The 21,508-nt window shown below is 42.9% G+C and overlaps 4 protein-coding genes across 6 annotated transcripts in view; 2 read left to right on the top strand and 2 right to left on the bottom strand.

Annotated features, from left to right (window-relative positions):
• ela3l (elastase 3 like) overlaps positions 1–1,453 on the bottom strand; it is an 83,149-nt gene extending 81,696 nt beyond the window's left edge. The window contains exon 1 of the mRNA XM_049716728.2: positions 1,233–1,453. Coding sequence (XP_049572685.1) covers positions 1,233–1,377 — 145 coding nt within the window. The 5' untranslated portion in view covers positions 1,378–1,453. The remainder of the gene's footprint in view (positions 1–1,232) is intronic.
• A 676-nt stretch (positions 1,454–2,129) lies between these two features.
• lzts1 (leucine zipper, putative tumor suppressor 1) lies at positions 2,130–14,242 on the top strand. Of its 3 annotated transcripts, none has more exons than XM_049716723.2 (10): positions 2,130–2,620; positions 8,261–8,312; positions 9,648–9,932; positions 9,999–10,100; positions 11,349–11,514; positions 11,587–11,972; positions 12,187–12,360; positions 12,444–12,575; positions 13,188–13,382; positions 13,711–14,242. In XM_049716723.2, exons 3-10 carry the CDS (start codon positions 9,699–9,701, stop codon positions 14,218–14,220), a joined length of 1,899 nt encoding a protein of 632 aa, XP_049572680.1. In that variant the 5' UTR covers positions 2,130–2,620; positions 8,261–8,312; positions 9,648–9,698; the 3' UTR covers positions 14,221–14,242. The 3 variants fall into 3 exon arrangements, with proteins under 3 accessions (XP_049572680.1, XP_049572679.1, XP_049572678.1); XM_049716722.2 differs by having other exon boundaries at positions 2,131–2,620; positions 8,261–8,321; XM_049716721.2 differs by lacking the exon at positions 8,261–8,312 and having other exon boundaries at positions 2,134–2,620.
• Positions 14,243–17,284: 3,042 nt separating this feature from the next.
• hspb11 (heat shock protein, alpha-crystallin-related, b11) lies at positions 17,285–19,234 on the bottom strand. The gene is made up of 5 exons (XM_049716732.1): positions 19,017–19,234; positions 18,805–18,911; positions 18,058–18,126; positions 17,939–17,982; positions 17,285–17,845 (listed from the first exon to the last, which is right to left on the bottom strand). Exons 1-5 carry the CDS (start codon positions 19,232–19,234, stop codon positions 17,753–17,755), a joined length of 531 nt encoding a protein of 176 aa, XP_049572689.1. The 3' UTR covers positions 17,285–17,752.
• smn1 (survival of motor neuron 1, telomeric) lies at positions 19,225–21,147 on the top strand. Its single transcript, XM_049716730.1, has 8 exons — positions 19,225–19,363; positions 19,564–19,635; positions 19,706–19,825; positions 19,907–20,098; positions 20,334–20,513; positions 20,613–20,687; positions 20,779–20,886; positions 20,985–21,147. Exons 1-8 carry the CDS (start codon positions 19,316–19,318, stop codon positions 21,039–21,041), a joined length of 852 nt encoding a protein of 283 aa, XP_049572687.1. The 5' UTR covers positions 19,225–19,315; the 3' UTR covers positions 21,042–21,147.
• Positions 21,148–21,508: the final 361 nt, after the last annotated feature.

Raw genomic sequence — 21,508 nt, 5'->3', positions numbered from 1 at the left:
AAAAAGTTGTATCAAAATGAAATCCATGCACATTCTGTTGAAAACAAAAACATCACAATGGAGGATAACTTTAGTTTAAATTCATCTCAATGGGATATGATAGTGTTTCATTTCAATTCATTTAGGCCACCGTCTACTGCTGCGACAATAGGACATTGGGAACAGCGCTCAGGATGATGTATTGCATATCAAATTGAATATGAGCATTGTGTATGGACGTACTTGAATTTATAAACGCAGCATTTATGATACGCCTTGAATCTCAGAAGCCCCATGCAGGAATTTTAAATGATACGGTCAATGTGTGTATAGTCACGCATTCGAAGAACTGTCACCAAGTCCCAAGCCGCAAATTAATAAGGCTCAACACGACCCGGAATAATAGGGCTGTGCGTGAAATTGGCAGAGTCCAATGATAGAGGCAAGTCCCCCCCACAAAATGTACCAAGGCGGCAGAAACCCCCCCAAAAAAAGAAAACTTCTCATCCAGAAAATTCAACTAATTCCAAACTTGATGTTCACCGTGAGACAGCAGCAAAACTTTGATACTCCTAATTGCAATGCAGGAGTACGTGTCGAGTTTGGGGGAGAAAGATTAGCGGTGAGAATTGAGGCGGCGAAACTGCCGAAGAGGGGAAGACAGTTGAAAAGGCAAGACAGATATGGGCAAAATGATGGACACACAAAGAAGAAAGGATGTACTTGCACTTCAAATCATTTCCCACCAAGGTTTTCCTCTGAGGTTTAAAAAAATATATATACCGCTATTCATTCTCATGGGTTTTATAATCAAGCAGCGAGGCACAGCCGGCCTGCCTGCCTGCCTTCGCCTCACCGTTGTCAACCACTCGTAAATGTCACAAACAACTACATCCTACACATACTAAATAACGGCTGATTTAAATGAGGGGGGAAAGTGTGGCTGTGGCATTTCTGCTAGATACCATTATACAATCATTAAAATGTCAACCCCCTCAAAAACAATTCTTCAAGTCGTGCACGTGCAGACATTAAAGCATTTCAGTTGATGGAAAGTATGCTATGGAGAGGACAGTCAAATTAAAAAAAAAAAAAGCAGCTCATCTGTCTTATTATAGAGCTGGCAATGAAGCAACTTTTCACCACCACATTTTTGTTTTTGGGCTAATCGGCTTAAGCATACAGATACCAGTCCAGCAAAAATTTAATTGTTTCATGAGTAACAAAATAACTTGAAAATGTTGAGTACTTACATTCACTGCTGTGAATCCCAGAGGACAGAAGAAACGTCAAAAGCAAGTTAATCCAAACTTTAAGGAGCCTCGTACTGATCCAGGAAAAGTGAAATAAAAGAAATCCATTTGGAAAAAAAAGAAATCCATTTGGCAAAAAGAACATTTAGTGCCCCAACAAGAGGCACAAGTAGATTACAGCCCAAACAAGGAGCCAACCAGAAGTGACCCAAACATGGAAGTTTAAGTGACTCTGCCAAGTTACACAAACAGCATCAGCTGGGTAGGTGAGACAGGAAGTGCTTCAGCACATGAGGATGATCAAAAAAAAAAAAAAAAAAAAAAAAACACAAAGTCCAAGAAGTTGAATAAAAAGGCAAATAAACTGAATTTTTAATTTATATGATGTCCATCACTGTCACCCTTACTGGAACAAAATTCTACACAAGGGAGATATATTTCAGGTCTCATTTGCAACGAAATTATTTTCACTTTATAAATCTGGAACTCATTCTGCTCCACTGGACCAATGGTGTGTGCTAATTTCAATATCATGGTGACAAAAAAAATGAGTGCTGCTGCGTTGAACTGGACTACCCTTACACCTGTCTGTGGACCCCGTGGAGGCTATTTTGTGTGTTTTGGGGTGTTTTCTGATATTGAGGGGTGCTGGTTGGGCACTGTTGCTTTTTTCTTTTGTCTTTTTGCTTTGCTTTGCTTTGCTTTGCTTTGCTTTGCTTTGCTTTGCTTTGCTTTGCTTTGCTTTGCTTTGCTTTGCTTTGCTTTGATGGCTTTTATCTTTCGCACTTTCTGGCTTTCTTTGTGGCGCCGTTGTATGGCAGCCTTATGAGGGCCTATTGAGTTGCGCTCATGCCATCTGTGTGTCCCGCTCTGTGGTATGGATACTGCTGAGGCCTGAATTTCCCTGAAGGAGTAATCCCAAGGGATTAATAAAGTTGAGTCTAAGTCTAAGTCTAAGTCTTACCTTTTGACTTTGAGTTAATATTTTATTTATCATTACATGTCTAGAAAGCAAATAAAAGGTGCTTGTGTGAATCCACCACTGGTTAATTCAACCAAAAAATTGATTGCATTTTACTGTACAAGAGGAAAAGTGCATGCTGGAGGAGGATTTAGTTGAGCCGTGTTTGGATGACGAGTGACGGAGCGGAGTGAGATGGGAATTCAGGGGGGGGCTAAAAGATGCACTGTCAAGAGTGGGCGGGCAGAGAGAGCCAGAGCTACTTTATGGAGGAATGCGAGTGTTCAGTGGACGGACTGAGTGCACCATAGCCTGCTAGTGACAGGAGGTGAGAGCCTGGGGCATCGAGGAAGACCTCATCGTCATCATCCTCTGCGTTTTGGGAAAAAGCATTCCATCTTTGGGACTGGGAAGAGAGACTGAGCAGGTAAGGCGACACAAATATTTCAAGTTACTGTTGGATCTGGCAACTTTGAACTCAGCTTGTTTGCTTAAAAGCTAACGGGCTCATATACTGTGTTAAATTATTATTATTATTTTGGCTTGCATATATTTCAGTAGGATGTCCACACTGTGAAGGAGAAGTTTGCTTTGTCAAATTTGCCCATCACCAACATAGCCGTTACTGGACAAACCAGTTTTGAACATGAAGGTGTTTCAGTAGTGACCCTAAATTGTCCATCTTTTCAACTATATTCATATAATTTTGTAACCAGAAAGGAACAAAAGTAGTTTGCACTGCTATTCAACTCTTTTTTTTTTTTTCAAACTATGTGGAATGAAGTGGCAGCCTATGTGAAAGACATGCATGTTATTGAGGTGTGACAAGACGGGTGGGCACGTCCAAGCATGTTCAACATTGCTGTGCATTGTCATTGACAAAATATTGGGTGTGTGTCAGTTTTTTTTTTTTTGTTTTTTTTTTGGGAGGATGTATTGCACCCGGTGTATAAAGTAAAGAACACAACATAAGATTTTGAATACATGAGTAACAAAGACAAAAATTGGTTTAAGTTGTAATGTTGTGTGTAATACCAAGGCCAACCTGTGAGAGGCAGCATGGTGCCTAGACTGATGGATAATACAAAAAAGAAGAAAATTTAAACGAACTAGAAGTTAGCTAGCTAGCTAATCAGCATCAAACAGTACGTTAAATGAAGCCCATCTCGGAAGTGTCGTTCGTTTCCATCATGGCGACGACCGAAGCCGGTTTGCCCCGGAGAGAGTCTCCCAAGCTAGTTTGCCAGCTAGCTTAGCTATAGCATGAATCTGATACGTGCAATAACCAGCTCAGATTCTGCCACTGGCGCTGTTACGACCGACTGAGGACGACATTTCTTAAAATAACTGTCCCAAATCGAGCATCCCCCTCATGAGTGAAGCCGCTCAGTGACGTGTAGCCTCACGCTAACTATGTGACTTTCATTCTCCAACAATAGCATCTCCATTTCCACAGACCTACATCCAGACAGTTTGATTTGAGAAGGAGAGGCCCGAGGCCTTCACCCTTCTAAAGAACGACTGAGCCCTACAAGCAACGTCAAATAGTTTTTATTTTGGAGCCCAGCACAGGTAGCGCCTGAGGCTCCTATTTTTAGCAGTGTTCTAAAATATAAAAATTCTTGACCCCCCCCCCCCTGAAAAGTGAGCTCATTGTACGTCCTTTTCCTCCCACATTACACCAACCACAGACACCCGGAGCGTGAGCAGATTAGGAGGTGGGAGGATGGTTATGCTCAAGAATGACAACCTTATCACTCTCTGCTCAGCTTGCAGGGTCAATGGGCCCCCGTGCCAGGAAAGGCCTCATTCTTTTCTACCTCGCTATGCACATATAATGCTTCAAACACACTGCGCCCTCTCTCTCTCTCTCTATTGCATGCTGATTTGGGAATTTTCTTTTAAAAGTGTAATTTGTACCACAGAGGGGCAATCGTACAAGACAGCCGGCATTAAACAAGCCATTTAAGTTGGTTTAAAAAGGATAAGCGATGGGCAGTAATTTAAAAAGTGCATCGTACATCCACGCCTAAAAATCCACTTTGCTGTTTTGGCTCTAATAAAAGGCTGGGAGATTAATATTTTATATTATAAGTTTTACAGAAGTTATAAAACTGCCTTTGGACAGGAGTTTAAAACTAGCACAATCAAATGAGATCCAATACAAGAGCGGAATCATTATCAGAATTATTTTTCTTTTTTCAATATACATCAATATAAAAGCAGGTAAGCCAGACGTTGTTTATCAGCGTTGCCTAGCAACTCTGCTTGCAAGGAGATGACATGAATGGATTTCTCACCATCGCTACCATTGCGATGACTGCAATAATTGTGAGTGGCGCTTTCAGACAAACGCCGCAAGCATGTCAACAGTGGAGCTCAGAGTTTGTTTAAAAAATCAAAACAAGCAATAGAAGAAGGAAACCAGCTCCCTGGGGGCTTATTTACCGGTTGAGTAGAAGCACCTTTGGCTAAAGCCAAATTGTGGCACAGATTTTATTTTCTGGACCTGGATCCCAATATGTCCTGGTAATGGGTGCACCACTACTTTTTTTCAATTCCAATTATTTTACTGTCATACCGAGCATCGTTCTAGCTCTCAACGCTCCCGTTTAAGCCCAATTAAAGACACATTCACCCCCTACACATTAGCAGGTTTATGCAAATGCCAGGATTGCGTAATTAGTATTTAACCAGCCACACTCGCCCAGTTGACTTCCTTGTCTATTAATATGTGGAGGCGCTTGATTGTTTGGTTGACCCGCTGTCTCATTTGACTGTGCAATCTCATTTCACCAGAGGGGGCCACGTCACCAAAAGCTGGTCAGCTATCAAAGAGGAGGCCAACAATGAGCGCAGATGATGCGATAAGCATTTGATTTAAATGGAACAGCCATCCTCTGCATCTCAACTCCCTTCACAGACGAGACAACGTAGCAGTCATGGGTTCATTATGCAGCGCCATAAATCTCTCTCATAGGCACTCGGTGCACGTCTTTGGCTTTCAGTCCGAGCCTGGCGCTCCGTCTCGTCACTGCGGGGCCCGTAATGACTCTGTGCTAGTGTGCACTTCGGCAGCGCTGAAGCCAGCCCCCCCCATTCATGCTCAATCTCCTTTTACAATGCACTAAAAGGATTAGCCAATTAGACGCTATTTGCTGTCATTGTGAATGCTTGCGTGTGCGCGGTGAAAGGGAAAGATGGACGGCTGTCTGTAGCACACACTTCATTCCCATTTGATTTGCCACTGGAGGTCACATTCGTCATCACCGTGACTCAGCCAGCCACACAGCTCGGGACATCCATGCGCGGGTGTGCGAAAAACCACAATGGATGACGGAAAAAATGATGGAGTATTACTTCTCAATAATTCAAGCCATCATTCTAAGATACCCCCTCCTCCCTTCCCTCATCTTGGTCTTCGTCTTGCTCCTGCTTAATTTGTGAGTTTAATTTCCCCCGTGTCACGACTATGATAAGGGGAAGTGCCTGCTTCATTACACGGGAGTCATCATCAGTTACTTTGCGTCAAACACAGATTGATTCCGGTTATCTAATGTGTTGCATAACGCCGGCAACCTTTTGCCATGAGTCGATCGAAGATCACGGCGGATGACCGCCACATCTCATGCACGCAGATGCACGTGGGCAATATTGAAACGCTGTTTAGAATTGGAGTAGGAATGTCTGCGAGAGTTAGCGGTGGTGTCGTGGTACTTTCTCTGACCGGGTTAATTCTGTGAATGGTTGTCTGTGACTGACTGGTGATTGCATTCTGTCATTTGACCCAAGTCAGTTGGGATAACCTCCCAGCTCCCAGGATACAGATATATTTCCTCGAGAGCATCCTCGGAAAAACAGGTCGATATATTTTATGTATAACTAGACCGGGATTAAACTGCAGACAAAAAAAACCCCTAACTTTGGTGGCAGTTGTAAAATCACAACTCAGCTAAACCTCAGCCGCCACAATGGCAAGTTAGTCCAGCTTAAGAAATCCGACTCAAAGAACAATACGACGGCCTGGAATGACCTAAAAAAACAGACACTGTGAACCAGATAGATTATACATGCATCTGTTCAAAATTAACATACAGACAGTGAGAATTAAAGCGGGGCCATCTGGCAGTGTGGAGGTACAGTGGAAAGTTTCATGCTTATTGTGTGAGCCAGGCAGGTATAAATCTCGTAACGTGCTAGCACAATGCACTGGCTGCGCTAAAAACGATTGGCTATGCTCTATGTTGGTTGTCTATGTGTGTGTGTATGTGTATGTGTGTGTGCGCAGAGGGGGGTGCATTGTGAGCTGGACTTGCTTTGTGTCGGGCGGGTCAGCGGGTGCTCAAAAGCTGAGTATGATCATACCCCCCTAAAACACACACCGAGCCCCCTGCTTGGACACAAAGAAGTGCAAACACTTTTGTGTCGATAAAAGAGGGACACGTGTATCGACTATCATGGCTCGTCGTCTCTCCGAAGCGTTGATATCATGGAGACTGCTCAATGCAATATTAAGCGCTCAAAAAAGGGAAGTGAAACCGATCTTACGGAGAAAGTGAACAGGAGCATACATGCGAGTCGCCACCCGCACAATAATCTCTTTTTTTTTTCAAAAAAATGCTGATAAAGATTCATTATGTGGAAAAAATCAGCTTGGGGGGGGGGGGGTCGGATTATATTTAGGGGGGGTGCCCCCGCAGCCCCCCCTCTAGCTCTGCCACTGCTGAAAAAAAATCACCACTTTTGCTTTTGTATCCTAGTGAAAATGTAAAGATTTGTTTTTTAAGGATCAGGTTCAGTTAAGGCTGGATTTTTATTTGGAAAACATCACAGCTATGAATGATAACGCATGATAAAATCTATATTGTGCAAGCTTTTATTGGTCGGATTTAATCAGGAAAAAATGAAAGTATCTCAAAAACCTGATATGCTAGACGTTTTGGGACACGTAAAGCCATTTTTAATTCAAATGTACTATTGACCAATGCAATCAGAACTTTGCAGACTTTGATGGCAAGTGAGGGGAAAAGTCTCAACATTTATGCATTTGCACTTTATACTTTAAAGGCAGATTATTTTTATTCAAGCTTTCTGGCTGTCGTTAGATGATGCGTACAGTTGCGACATTTGCAGAAAACAGTGATACTGAGATAGTGTCTTTATTCTAAGAGAGTAAAAATCCTACTCGTAAAAAAAATGTTCTTCCCAGATAACATGATGTCACCAAATGTTCTCCCTATTGATTTCCCCGCGTATGGCCATAACAATGAATCCGCAGATGTGTTGCAAAGCTGCCAGATTTCTTCCCATTAAGGAGAAAATATAAGCCCACTCGGCGACATCTACGGCCTGTTAGATTTACGCCTGATTTGTCCGCGCCGCTCCGAGGCCATCTAATACAGTCAATTTTTTGTTTGTTTGTTTTTTTGGAGGGGGGGGGGGACACAACACCTCCTGCGGGACGTCTTCGGAAACACTCATTGAATATCCGAGGTGGTAAATCACACTAAAAAGTGAAGCTCTCCAGCTCCTTCTCCATTGTGAGGTGGAGTCCTTTATTTAACACTCAAATATGGTCCGGGGGCCCGTTTGGGGAGAATAGATCAACAGGCACGCTTCAAAATACAAAGAAACAAGCCGCCTTTTTCTCTCCTTCGGCTTGTTTGCTCAGTGTGGGTGCAGGGCCGCTGGGATGGTGGGAGGGGAGCTTAGCACATACGAACGAGGTCCATGCACAAGCAGGAGGTGTCTGGCTGATAGTAGGGAGGGGGCGAAAGGGGGAATACCCAGGCGGATCTTTTGTGAAGGCCTCGAGTTAATCACTTGAGCGGCACACGTCGCTTCTGAGGGTGCGCATGTTGTACACTTACCCCCCAGGGAAGGGTGGGTGCGGTGGGGGGGTGTAAAGAGGGAGGTCCCAACACAAACACACACACATTCTATTTTACATGTCAGTTATAATGCAAAGCTGACCCCACCCCTCAACTGCACATTATCAGACCCTCTTGGCCTAGTCGCATTTTAGTGTTCAAGAGCATACATGCATACACACGTGTGTGTATGACAGGTCTCCGCGTGGAGGACCGGACCGATCACTCGAGCGAGGCCTGGTCCCAGATGGATGCTTAGTAAGTAAAAATGCTCTTTGACTGTTTGATGTGAGTGCATGATAGCTTTCCTAAATTTCAAAGTTAACATCATTATTTTGTTCTGCGCTTTGATTGATGAAATTCTGGATGATCTTTATTTTGGCAACAATCAGACTTTTGTTGTCTTTGAATGACTTTTTGTGTAAGGGTTTCTCTGCCTTGTTTTTGTGACGCTGCCATTATCTTCCTCCCCATTGTCGTTCCTTGTGAGACGGCGTCTGCTTATTGTTTTCTTGGGTGATGACAATTGATCAGCGCAGGCGCGGCTATTCATGCTTTTCCCCCTTGTAATCAAACAAAGACAGTCAAATGACACTGCTGGCGGACCACGTATGAGATACACCTGCACGAAATCAATGTTTTGACTAAAATCCGGGCTGCTTTTGTGAGGGGAGAAAATATAGTTTCGATTGATGCTGTCAAAGTGGGATTCATACAATAATATTTATTTATATTTATTTAGTTTCAGGACACCAAACAAAACTTAGGAGCGACAACAATGTATATTTTATAAATGTTTTCAAAAATATGTCAAATATTAACATAAAGCTTTCATATAAATAGTAGGAGGTTGTTCTAGTATAGTTTCGCAATGCTACAATGATACCTTAATAATAAAATAATAAGTTATGTAAATATTTCTTAAATTCATTCATCTCCTTAAATTTACATCCACAGTGTACATTGTGTTTGAACAAATCCAGCCAAGCATCCAGTAATCCTAAATGACCCTTTTAAGTCAAAAGTGATGTGATTAAGTACACTTAAGTCCGAGCCTTTGTTGTTGTGGTCATTATAAAGTGGTGAGGAGTTGAGGACCAGCTGCTTCGGGGGTGCTTCTGAGCTTGATAGCCTCCTCTCTCCACTGCGGGTCACATCATGTCACACTACATCTGGGGCCTCGTTTGCTTTTTTTTTTTTTTGAGCGTGGGCGGACAGCATCGCTTGCGCTGCCGCAAAACAATAAACAATCTTATATTTTCCGGTAGAGTGAACGCCAAGGTTTAATCAAATGTAGTCAGTCAATATCCTAATTTGTTGAAAAGTACAGCACAAAGGCCTTTTGAGTGCAATCCGACGGTTAAGTCATAAATCGAGACACACAAAGCCGGGCACGAAGCCAACACTGACTTCTTTTTTTTTTTCCCCGCCGTGTTTACTTTGCAAATGCTCGCTCACCTGCTCCAGATGTCGCTTCTTCACCGAACGGGAAGCGACAAAGTTAAATAAACGGCAGTTCCCATCGGCGGGGGATTTTATGAGATGAAAAAATAGTTTACAACTTTTTAATATGCTATGTTGCAGATGAACTTTTCTGGGGAGGGGTCATGAGTTGAGTCACTCGCCGGCGGGAACATGGGAAGCGTCAGCAGCCTCATCACCAACGACCAACTCAACAGTAAACACTGCAAAGCCTCAGAGATGAGGTTGAAAAATAGAACAAACCAGCCAAGACGCAATGGTGGTTGCAGCCTTGATGGCTTACTGAAGTGTAGCTTCACTCAGGCCTCCTCCTCCTCCCCCATCCGTCTCCCGAAAGCCATCTCGCACTCCCGGTCCGGACGAAGCGAGGACTTTTTTTACATCAAGGTGGGCTGGCGTGATTGTTGAATGATATTTTGTAAATAAATCAATACTGAGCGTGCTTCACATCAGGTGAGCCATAAACCGAGGCCGCCGCACCACAGAGGGGGCCCGATGGAAGAGGAGAAATCCGACGAGCGACGGAAACTGACGCTCATGTCGGGGACTGATGGGGTAAGAATACAGTTAGTTCTCTATATTATTAATTGAAATTGAATTTCAAATATGGTATGTTTCAAATTATAATGGGCTTAAACGTAGAAGTGGCTCACGTGGATCGTGGGATTGACAGGGAGTCATTTTGCCAATGGCTCTGACGTCCCGGTGTTCCATTATGCTCCGTTAATGAGTCATTTTTGAGTGCACTCAAAAAGAAAAAAAAAAAAATCCCCCACTACGTTTAAGATAGAGGTCTCACAGCAGGAATCGGACAGTTCTCACTTGTGAACCTCACCATCTTCATAATTACACCTTTCCAAATGAATAAGCTACAATGCCTTGATCTACTCGGGAAAGTGATTTGAGTGTGCTGAGAATAAGAAATGACCTTTTCTAAAAGCTTTCAGTGCCTCAGAACACCCTAAGGCCAAAGTGTTGGGGCATAAGAAGCAGAAATGGGAGATAGATCAAGCTCCAATAGAGCTCGGTGGAAAGGGAGGGAGATTTATTTTTTCAAATCAAAAAAGGCATCCCATATCCCAGTCATGTTGTTGCTGAGGAGGAATTGCTGAGCTCACAAGCGTTCCCTCTTTACCTCAGCATCCCATATTATTAACAACCCAGTAAAAGGCTATTCATCTTCCCCGTGGCAGCATATGAGGGTGGGCGGAGAATGGAGGGGGGGGGGGGGGGGGAAGAAAGGAGGTACTGTATGCTACCACTTGTGTCTTTCTTGGACATTACAGACAGAGACACTGTGGTGTTCTATTTCTTCACCATTCAACATGGATGGATGGATGGATGGATGGATGGATGGATGGATGGATGGATGGATGGATGGATGGATGGATGGATGGATGGATGGATGGATGGATGGATGGATGGATGGATGGATGGATGGATGGATGGATGGATGGATGGATGGATGGATGGATGGATGGATGGATATTGGATGGATGGATGGATGGATGGATGGATGGATGGATGGATGGATGGATGGATGGATGGATGGATGGACGGACGGACGGACGGACGGACGGACGGACGGACGGACGGACGGACGGACGGACGGACGGACGGGTAGACAGATATTATGCCAGAATCTGAAAAAAAAGTTAGTTGCTGACATATTAGGCTCTGTGAGGCATGGGATGACTTGCGTTTATAAGGCTGTCAGCTAAAAGGAGTTCGTGGGAAAAAAAAAAAAAAAAGGTTGGGAGGCAGGCAGAACATTTCTGACAACATGTCAATTCATTCTTGCAGACCACTGCTGAGAAGTCGCTGGTCCGATCCACTGCATACAAGCCTTTAATTCCCGGGACTGTGTCCTCCTCCACAGAGGCGCAGCGCAACAGCCTGGACCACATTCTCAGCCAATTGGACAAAGCAAAGAGTGCAGACAGCCGACACAAGCGAGATATATCTTCTGGTCGATATCTAAACGACGTCAAAAATGTTCCGAGTTGAATGCCCTAAAAAACCATTCCACCTTTGCTTTCAGGGAATCTGTCAGACTCTGGTCGCAACTCCATGTCAAGCCTGCCCACTCACAGCACTAGCGGTAGCCTAAGTGCTTCCACGGGCCCTGTCAGTCACAGCGATGGAAGCTCCACTCCGGCCAACTGCCTCTTCAAGGGAGCTCAGGCCAATTTGTCCCCCTGGGTGAACAGCGGTAGTCGAGACGGCGGCTATAAGACTAGTTTGAGCCCAGGGGGCTTGTCATCAAACGCTAACAGCGATGGCGGCTCCCCGCTATCTTCAGATAGGCCCAAACGTCTCTCTGAAACTGTGGGAGGGAGTCGCTCCCCTCTCACGACCGATGCGTCACTGATTGAAACGTTGGAACAAAGTCTCCTCGAGAGGGAAAATGAACTGCAAGAGTTGCAGGTAAGTCGTTAGCTCGCATGTCACCACATTGAGCTCATGCATGTTACTTTTTTGCACCACTTGTCCACCTTTTCCATCAAATTCGAACTTTTGCATCCACCAACTCTCCTCATGGCTATCAACCTTCTCTGAGGTCCTCTCGCTTAACAACCTAGGTGTCATAAAAGGAAACACACTGATTTTGTATAATTGCTGTCTCCCATGACCCAAACAGGTGAGCTATGAGGTGAAGGAAGCGGCCACCTGCAAGTTGTTCGAGGAAAGACAAAAGTATTGCGCTGATGAGTCGCAAGAATTGAACCGCGGGTCTCCCACCACGACACAACACGCCTCGCAGATGGCTGGAAATAGCCAGCAAGCGCTGCAACTGCGGGTCAGCCAACTCCAGGTCAGACCACCTCGACCTCCTTGACCTCCGATGAGTCATACAATGGAGGAAATGTTGATGCACACGGTTGGCGTCTTATGCAGGCAGAAAACGAGAGACTCAAGGAGGATCTCGTAAAGCTGAGCCGAGAAAGGGAGCTCGTGGAGCGAAGACTGAGAGCCTCCGAGGAGGAGAGCACGCAGCTCGCTCCAACGCTTGAGGAAACTCAGTGGGAGGTGAGACGCGATTGAAAAGTCATCAGGTCATTAATGGACCTTTTTTTTAAAGTCCCCGTAGAGTCCCGCAGAGAATAAAAGTGCTGTTATGAAGAAATGTGAATAGGGCGATTTTCCTTCAAATTGCACAAAATTGATGGTAATTTTCTTGTCATTTTTTTAGTACCCCATTGAATAACTACCACAACAGGGCAGCTGATTCTGGTATCGACTATTGTCGCGAGTACCGATACCATTCACTGCACATGCCAAGAGCAATCGAGACAATGATAATAATTTCAAAACTGATATTTTTTTCATCCTTAAAATTTGTTAGGCTTCTTAACAACAGTCCACCTATTGAAACAATGAGATTGTAGCATGAAAATGTCAAATGCTATTATAATATGCAGTCAATGGATCCTGCGTTCTGTCAAAATGGGAAATATTCTATCCAGGGTAAAATCCATCCAATGTGTATCATGAAGAGACAAAATACCAGCAAGTGGTGAATACCAAATATATGTTTGGATCTCCAAAAGTGGAACATTTTCCGCTCAAATACTTCAACAGTCCCCAGTAGGGTACAAAACACGCAACAGAAGACACTGTGATCTTGGTGTCCCCATGTAGGTGTGCCAGAAAGCGGGCGAGATCTCCCTTCTGAAGCAGCAGCTGCGAGACAGCCAGGAGGACGTCAGCCACAAGCTCAATGAAATAGTCAGCCTGAGGGCGCAGCTGAAGGAAATCACAGCGAAGGCTGAGATGCTCGAGAAGGAGAACAAAGACGGCGGCGACAGACTACGCTCCCGTACCATCGAAATGGAGGTTAGGTTCCTTTGGAATCACATTTCACGCTCAGGTTCAACTTCAAAGACAAAATGTCGACTTATTACAATTTAAGATCAAGTGCTTTGTAAGAATGCCGAGTTGCTGTTGGGTAGGTGTTCAATTTATTCCATTTATTTTGGCACGTGAAAAAAATCCCAAACCACCAAAACCTAGGAATGAACATCTGCATCATCTGACAAAATTTTGGTTAGTGTTTTCTGGGAAGCTGGAACAGATTAATTGCATTATCCATTTATTTCAATGAGGATCGATGATTCAAAAGAAGAACATGAAATGTTTCATTGTCTGTTCTTACCCAAATTAGGTGTGTCAAAATGAACTCCAGCGCAAGAAGAATGAAGCCAACTTGTTGAGAGAAAAAGTAGGCCAACTGGAAAGAGACTTTGAGGGAAAGACCAAAGACCCCAAGCCCCATCAACGCACTTCGCAAACTGAACCTTGTGGCCAAACCGCAGAGCGAGTCACCACCGTCCACAAGCAGAAAGAGGAGCCAGAAGGTAAAAGCTCCACGGAACTCCAGAAAGAAGTGGAGAGACTAAAGCAGCAGCTCAGCGAGGAGAAGACGGCTCACCAGAGACTAGCAACTAGCTTCGACCAAGAGAAGCGCACGTGGAACAAGGAGAAGGACAAGGTCATCAAGTACCAAAAGCAGCTCCAGATCAACTACCTGCAGGTGCATAAGAAGAACCAAGACCTGGAGCGACTCATGAAGGAGCTGACTGCTGAGTTGGAGGCCCGGGCTGAGCTGGGTTTGGATCTCAAGTACAGCTCAGGGTTACAGACCTACGATGACGTCATCGCCACTGAGATATAACGGCTTCCTTCCACTTGAACTTGACTTTTTTTTTTTTTTACTTCAAAAAACCTTCACAGCAGACACTGGATGTCATTGCCAATGCTAATTATTGTGATTGCAGCTTTGAACATTTCAAATCGCGTTTTCTAGCTTTTGTGACATTTAGTGAAATGAATCAAAATTCAAAATCTCATTTTTGTATTGTAAAATAATAATTTATTGAAGGTCAAAATCATTTTTTTAATGCTTTTTTTGTACTCTGCAAGTTCTTTCGTTATTAAAATGATGCTGTTTTCAGAATTTTATGATAGGAACGCAAATTATTATGAACGTCGCGTCAAACCAGCATGAAAACAAAAAATAGGTGCTGTACTCTCCGAATATTGGATGACAACTGCATAGAAATTTCAACATTTCCTTTGCAATATATAAAATAAAACAACTAAGTTCATTTTAGTAAAACAATCAAATGTTGTATTTGGTGTTTTGTTCGACTTTTAACGCATTTTAATATTTTTTATTGTTTTAATGCAAATTAGTGCAATCCAATTCTTTTAAGTTGAAGTCCATCTTGAAAATTTGAAGTTTCCTGATATGGAACAGCAGTAGAGCAGAATATATATCATACAAAATGTGTGTGTGTGTGTGTGTGTGTGTGTGTGTGTGTGTGTGTGTGTGTGTGTGTGTGTGTGTGTGTGTGTGTGTGTGTGTGTGTGTGTGTGTGTGTGTGTGTGTGTGTGTGTGTGTGTGTGTGTGTGTGTGTGTGTGTGTAGGCAAGTATGTGTGGAAGGGAGAGATTAATGGGTTCCAACGGGAATAAAAAGAAATAAATTCTAGAGCTGTAGTGAAGAAGAAATTGAAAATGTGCTATCTCCCACTGCATCTTCATTCTCTTCAACTTTTCCCTACACTGCACATTCAACTTTCTTCAACTTATTTGGTCGTATTCAATTTAGATTTTATATCTTAAAAAAAAAAAAAAAAAAAATCCCAAGCATGTGTCTCACTCTGTTTCCCCTTTTTAGCAGCTGTTCCGTTTAATACGCAAAGGCAGACAATGTTTTTAGAATGTTACTCAAGATGGCAAATGATCCAACTGGGGCGATAGTGAAACGAGACAGCTGATATTCTTGGCAAAATAAAAACATATATATAAAACAATTGGACGCAACAAAAGGATAAAACTCATCATGGTTTGTTTGCCAAACATTTGTCAGCTAATTCAAATGCATCTGTCAACCGACTTCGGCGCATTCAGAAAATCTGTTTACGAGAAAAAAAAAAAATTCGCCAAGAGGATGTTTGAACAAGTCCAAAAGTGGTTAGCAGTGATTCCATTTGCATGCAACATAACAGCTACATACTGCTTTACCAAAAAACTGAAGAAACAAAAAAGGCGATCTCATTTTTTTGCCGATATTCCAACTTCCAGACACCGCTTCATTTAATTACAACCCAAAATTGGAAACGCCATTTAGAATATATTTCACAGGGCAAACGCTAGCTTTTAATTGAACGCTACTAATGGATTCCAAGCAGCTCAAATCTTTTGTCATTCGCTCATTATAATTCCCTCCCTTTTTTTTTAGATTTAAAGACTGTTTTCCTCTTGTCGAATCATCTCCTCGTCTAAATGAGCTGAAAATCAGACATGAAATCAAATTAAGGCCCACTGCCAGTATGAGGCTCTTTTGTTAATGGCGGATTACTCATAACTGATAAGGACATTCAAAGTCTGTTTAACAGAGCAGAGAGCGTCATGGCGTCTTCCTGACTACAAGAAGTTGTCACATTAAGACTTTAGATGCACTCAACATTTGGACACCTACACCAGCCTGGAAGATTTTTTGTCCCAATTAAAACTAATACATTCCGTGCGGCACCATTACTCTAAACATCAAATTCTGATGAATATCATACTCGTGGGCGGCCATTTTGTCACTTGCAGTCAACTGAAAATATCATCCAAACAATCTCCTGATCGGTGAAGAAAAACACTCCAAGATGTTTTTAATGAAGTCTAATTATATTACACTAACAAATCCATTCATCCATCCATTGTCTTCTTTTGTCCGCCATGGCAGGATAATAAAGCTTTGTACGATAATGAATTGTGTTTCTAGCAGGCATCTGAGTGTCACCGCTCAGCCGTTAAGAAAGCCCGGAGAAGACACCGGCCGATAACCCAAGCCTGCCTGCCCTGCAGTGACATGATAATGGCACTCTCATATCCTGCTGTGATTCTTCTCATGGGCTGACAGTCAAGAACAAAAGGAGGGCGGCCTGAATTCATTAGCGTGGGGGACGGGCACTTTTGCAAACCGTATTTACCGTGAAAATATTCAGATCTGGAAGGAGGGGTAAAGCGGAATCTTCTTACCTTTGGACCAAAGCCATCCCGCTACCATAAATAAACCATACTGGTAAATAATGAATGAGTCAATAACCGTGTATCAGTTGCTACCTTGCCCTCATTACTCATTACACTCACACTCTCAAACGTGCTATATCGCCAACGCACCCCTGAGCAATTAGTTGCTCTTTAAATATCTGGGGGCTTGTTATTTAGCCTACTATTTTATACTTTTATTGGTTTATTCAAAGAGCCGCGCTACAGCAACGCCTGGGTAAATCCCTGAGCTCCACTGCAAGTCAGCAAAGTAATTGGGGAGGGAGTCCCAAAGGGTCCGTGCGCACCGCTCGACCTGATAAGATGACATGGCGGCGGAGGGAGAGAGATAGGGGCGAGTATCGTGTGGAGGATGGGAGAACGGAGCTTGGCGCTCTTTGGAGACTTACGGGTTGGCTGGGAAACCATCTGGATCCGGTTGCATCACCCGTGGTCCCTCTTTTCTTTAGGGATGTCAATATGGGTGCATGGGAGGGGGGCCTGTCCAGATGCCAATTCCAAGCTCCCCTCCCCTTCAGCTGAAAATTTGTTAATTAACCGTGTTTCTCCGAAAGAGAGAGGGAGAGTGAAAAAGAGATGCCCTTTGTATTTGTGCCATTCATCGGAAGCCAGCTCTTTTTCTGAAGCTTTGCCAAATTAGCAAGAACAGATGAAAACGCTATGAAAGGTCTCTTAAGTGAATCCATATCTTTAATTAGTTTGCGTTGAGCTAAATACAATATGGATGAGCCACATTTATAAAAGTAGCAAGTCACAATATCTCAACTGAAAATTCAAACCGAGGAGCGCTCGACCGTGAGGCAGAGCTGCTAACCGCTAAGATACCGTGCCGCTCATATAATGAGAAAAAAACACATTTGAACATGACTTAGGAGGGTGTGCGCACTTGTGCAACCACATTTTTTCAGCTGTTTCTTCTCACTTCTGATTTTTTTTTTTCCTCAACCAGTTGAACAAATTCAATATCACATTGACAGTGCAAACAAATTATTATTTTGCCCTTTTTTATATATAATACAAACGCTTGGCATTTGAACAAGTGGTGTGCAGACTTTCATATCCGGTGTATATTTCTTGTAACACCTCACCGGGTTTGAGTGATAAATGCGTGTGACAACAATGACGCAAATAGCGCAAGTGTCATTTGTGCACAGCGATTCTGTGCACTGAAACAAAGTGATCGTATCCTGAGGTGATGATGAAACGAAGGTGAGTGGCAGTGGTTCCATTTAGCTGGAAAACAAAAGCAAGTAACGAAAACAAGTTAGGTTTTACCCCCCGAGTTCATTCCATTAATTAAGTTTGACATTAGCATGTTGAACCTACTGAAATAGAATTTGTCTGAAGATGTCCCTCCGTGAGTTTCAATTCTGCAGGAAAATCAGTTAATTGGGATTTGTAAAGCAAGTGAATGACTAATACATGCATATTTTCATCATGCCTACCTTTCTCTGCCACAAACTCAAAGTGTGAGGCGTTTTGTGACGTGTTCTTTTCTACTTTTAGGTGCTTGACTGCAAAAACAAAGCGAGAGGGGAGAGTCAACAGCCCCGTCCAGATGATTTAATTAACTCATCACCAAATTCCACGTAAACGAAATGAACAATAGCTGTGTTTGGATTTAGAATACAGCCTTGGAGAACATCTAACAAAGCATGAGTCATCTGTTGGGCCTTGTCTGAGGGCATCATTATAGAAGAGAAGCCCATTTTTTAAACTCATTTTTAGGAACACCTGAAGCCTTGAAAAGAAGATAACTTTAGTTACATTAACACTCACATTTAGATTCAACATTTAAAGTGCAATGATATTTGAATATAAGTATTTGATTTATATTCGGGCTGACAAATAGTGTTGTAAATATGCAAAAAAAATGTGCGTCTTAAAAATTCACAAATTGTTTTCACACATTGAAGCCAAATCTGACAAAGGTCATTTTATGGTGTGCCTAAGTATATACATAATTCTCTAAATATGTTTTTGCATAAATGTATACTAATTGGTTACTTTCCGAGCTAAAATACAAAATAAAATGCATCTGTTTAAATTAATGAGATGCAATACAGGAGAAAAAATACTTTACAAAGAAAGCAATGGTCACTTTTGAGCGAGACAGTCAGATATCAATGAATTTACAACAATAAATAAAAAACAATTCCATTGATGATACATTGTTATTTTAAAACACCCACCGTTGTAGCTGTCCATGGTCACCGAAGGAACGTTTGTCATTTCAGCAAAACGAATGATGAATTCTTGAGGAAACATTCCCGTGGACATCCAAAATGTGTTGGTGTTTCTGGTTTAAAAAATACAAATAGCAAAACTCAGGTAAGACTCGAAGTGTAGTCTACTGGAGCAGTTTACAGCGCTCTCAAAATAAAAACAAACAGGAGACCCTTACCCGTCAATAATATTTTCCGGCGGGTGGTTCTCATCGTTGGAAGCAGCTACAACAACTTTCGCTCCTAAAGAGCGAAGAGATGACTCGATCATGGTAAAATTACGACAAAATACAGCCCCAAACGTGGTCTGATGTGCATGCAGAGCTTTGCTAGGACATCCAAACAACCAAGCGTTGCCACGCCAACCCTCAGCGTCGCATGATATATACGACACCATGTGCGACTGACGTCATCTGCTCGACGCGTGTAGCTCGTTAGCTGTTTAACTCTGAGCTGTGAATTTATCCCGTTTTTTTTTATGGCGAATGGATGCCAGGGTGAGCTATTCGTGCGGGGTACGGGGCAGGTGAGTCACGGCGTTAAGTAATAAAATTATAATATTATAAACGACACATCGGGCAATGCAATGCTAAAGTATGATTGGAGCTAGAGCTAGCTTGGTAAGCTAACAAACCATCATGCTGTCGTCATTTAAATTGCGTACAAATCCAAAATCAAGATATGAGATACCCAGATTCAGCTCAAGTAATATTTTCTCTTTTCTAGAGTGATGACTCCGATATTTGGGATGACACCGCCTTGATAAAAGCCTATGATAAGGCTGTAGCGTCATTTAAGGTAACAAAAATGAACTTTTTTTTTTTACTTTTTGTGTCAGTGACTCACAGATATGCTGTTGTCGTGCTAGACTGCCCTTAAAAGGGAAGACGAGCCGCAAGCTTCAGTCAAGATCCCACCGGGCAAGAAGCGAAAGAATAACAAAAATAAGAACAGTAGGAAAAGAACCAATGCATTGCCAGATAAAGAGGTGAGGATGTATGCAAATTTCTTGTGTGTGGTTAAGATAAAGTAAATGACATTTCCTTAATATATAATCATTTGGTCCCAGTGGCAAGTTGGCGATTCTTGCTGCGCTTACTGGTCAGAAGACAGTCAACTGTACTCGGCTACCATCTCCTCCGTCGACAAGGAGAGGGGCACATGCGTAGTTGTCTACACGAACTATGGCAATGAAGAAGAGCAGAACCTCGCAGACTTGCTTTCAGAGATCTCTGAGGATGACGAAGAACCCAAAACCACGGTAGCATATGGTTTATTTTGCACCTCTATCTTGGGCACAAAAAGTTCTCAGCCTAACTACTTTGACACAATGAAAAAAGAAACCTTCACAGTCTTCCAGACGCATCTGAGCTTCACGCCTTTGCAGACTTTGATTGCCCAAGACAGAAAATGCTGCAATTAGTCTCAACTGCCGGGTGACGTGCCCTGCTTTTCAAAAATAGGGCAGTAAACATTGTATTTTCCTCACAATTTAGACGCAGGAGGCAGAATCTTCCACAGAGGGGAGTGACAGGTCAACTGAACCAAACCAGCACAAGCAGCACAAACATCTACACAGTAAAAGCCAAAAGGCCAACTTCCACAAGGTTCCTCCCCCTATGTGGGCTCCTGGATTCCCTCCTCCATGCCCGCCTCCCATGCCACCATTCAGACAGGTATTGCCATGTAAAGTTTGTGTACTCCATGTATGTGCGGGTGTTCTACCTAATAAAATGTTTACTAAATATGGTGACTTTTTTTTTTACCCCTCCCAGGGTGGAAAAAGGCATGTCGGTAAACACGGGCAAGCACCTCCTCCCTGGCATCCCATGATGCAATTCGGCCCACCGGTGAGTTTCATGACAATTACGAACACGTACTCTTTGTGAATTAAGTCTAGTATTGAGGTTCTTGCGTTGCTTTGGCTTTGCTTGCTTTCAGATGATCCCTCCTCCTCCTCCCATGAGTCCCGAAATGGGAGATGACGAGGCTATGGGCAGCATGCTCATCTCCTGGTACATGAGTGGATACCACACAGGCTACTATATGGTATGGATTGTTTCTTGGACAACAGCGTATCCGGTCTGTTCTAAATTTATTTTCTGCTGGGATTTCATTTGATCAAATTGTACTTTTTTTTTTCCTAGGGTTTGAAACAAGGTCGCAACGAAGCTGCCAAATGGACCAAACCGCACCCGAAGTGAAAAACAAAAAGTGGCCGTTGTACTTGTTAGTGAATGTTCAACCAAGGGACGACAGTTTTGTATTCTCTGTAAATAGATTTAATAAAAGATATGAAATGAACACTCAGCAACTGCCTCAATAATTGTCAGCGGAATTCAAAACCCACCACAATCTGCCTTCCTAAAGATGACGAATTGTTCTCATTAGATGATTCTGGTCTACCTAATGAAATGTCTGGTGACTTGCAAGCAGGTTAATTGACTTCAACTTGTAATGGCACGTGTTGGCCAGCAGAAGTCAGACTCGTCTAAAGGAGTCCGGCATGCAGAAGATGGGAGAGAAATTAATTCAAGATTCTTCTCACAATAAGTTTGTATCCATCCCTGAGCCTCATCCCAATATTTATTTATTTCCCATGCATTAAAGTTGAGCTACCTCTGATCCAGGAAAAAAAACCCAGCACTGCATCTGTCACTTTTACACCCTG

Source organism: Syngnathus scovelli, chromosome 3, assembly GCF_024217435.2.
Source record: "Syngnathus scovelli strain Florida chromosome 3, RoL_Ssco_1.2, whole genome shotgun sequence".
Taxonomy (NCBI): Eukaryota; Metazoa; Chordata; class Actinopteri; order Syngnathiformes; family Syngnathidae; genus Syngnathus; species Syngnathus scovelli.
The sequence above is the reverse complement of the archived record's forward strand: the minus strand, read 5'-3'. Positions and strand labels throughout refer to the sequence as shown.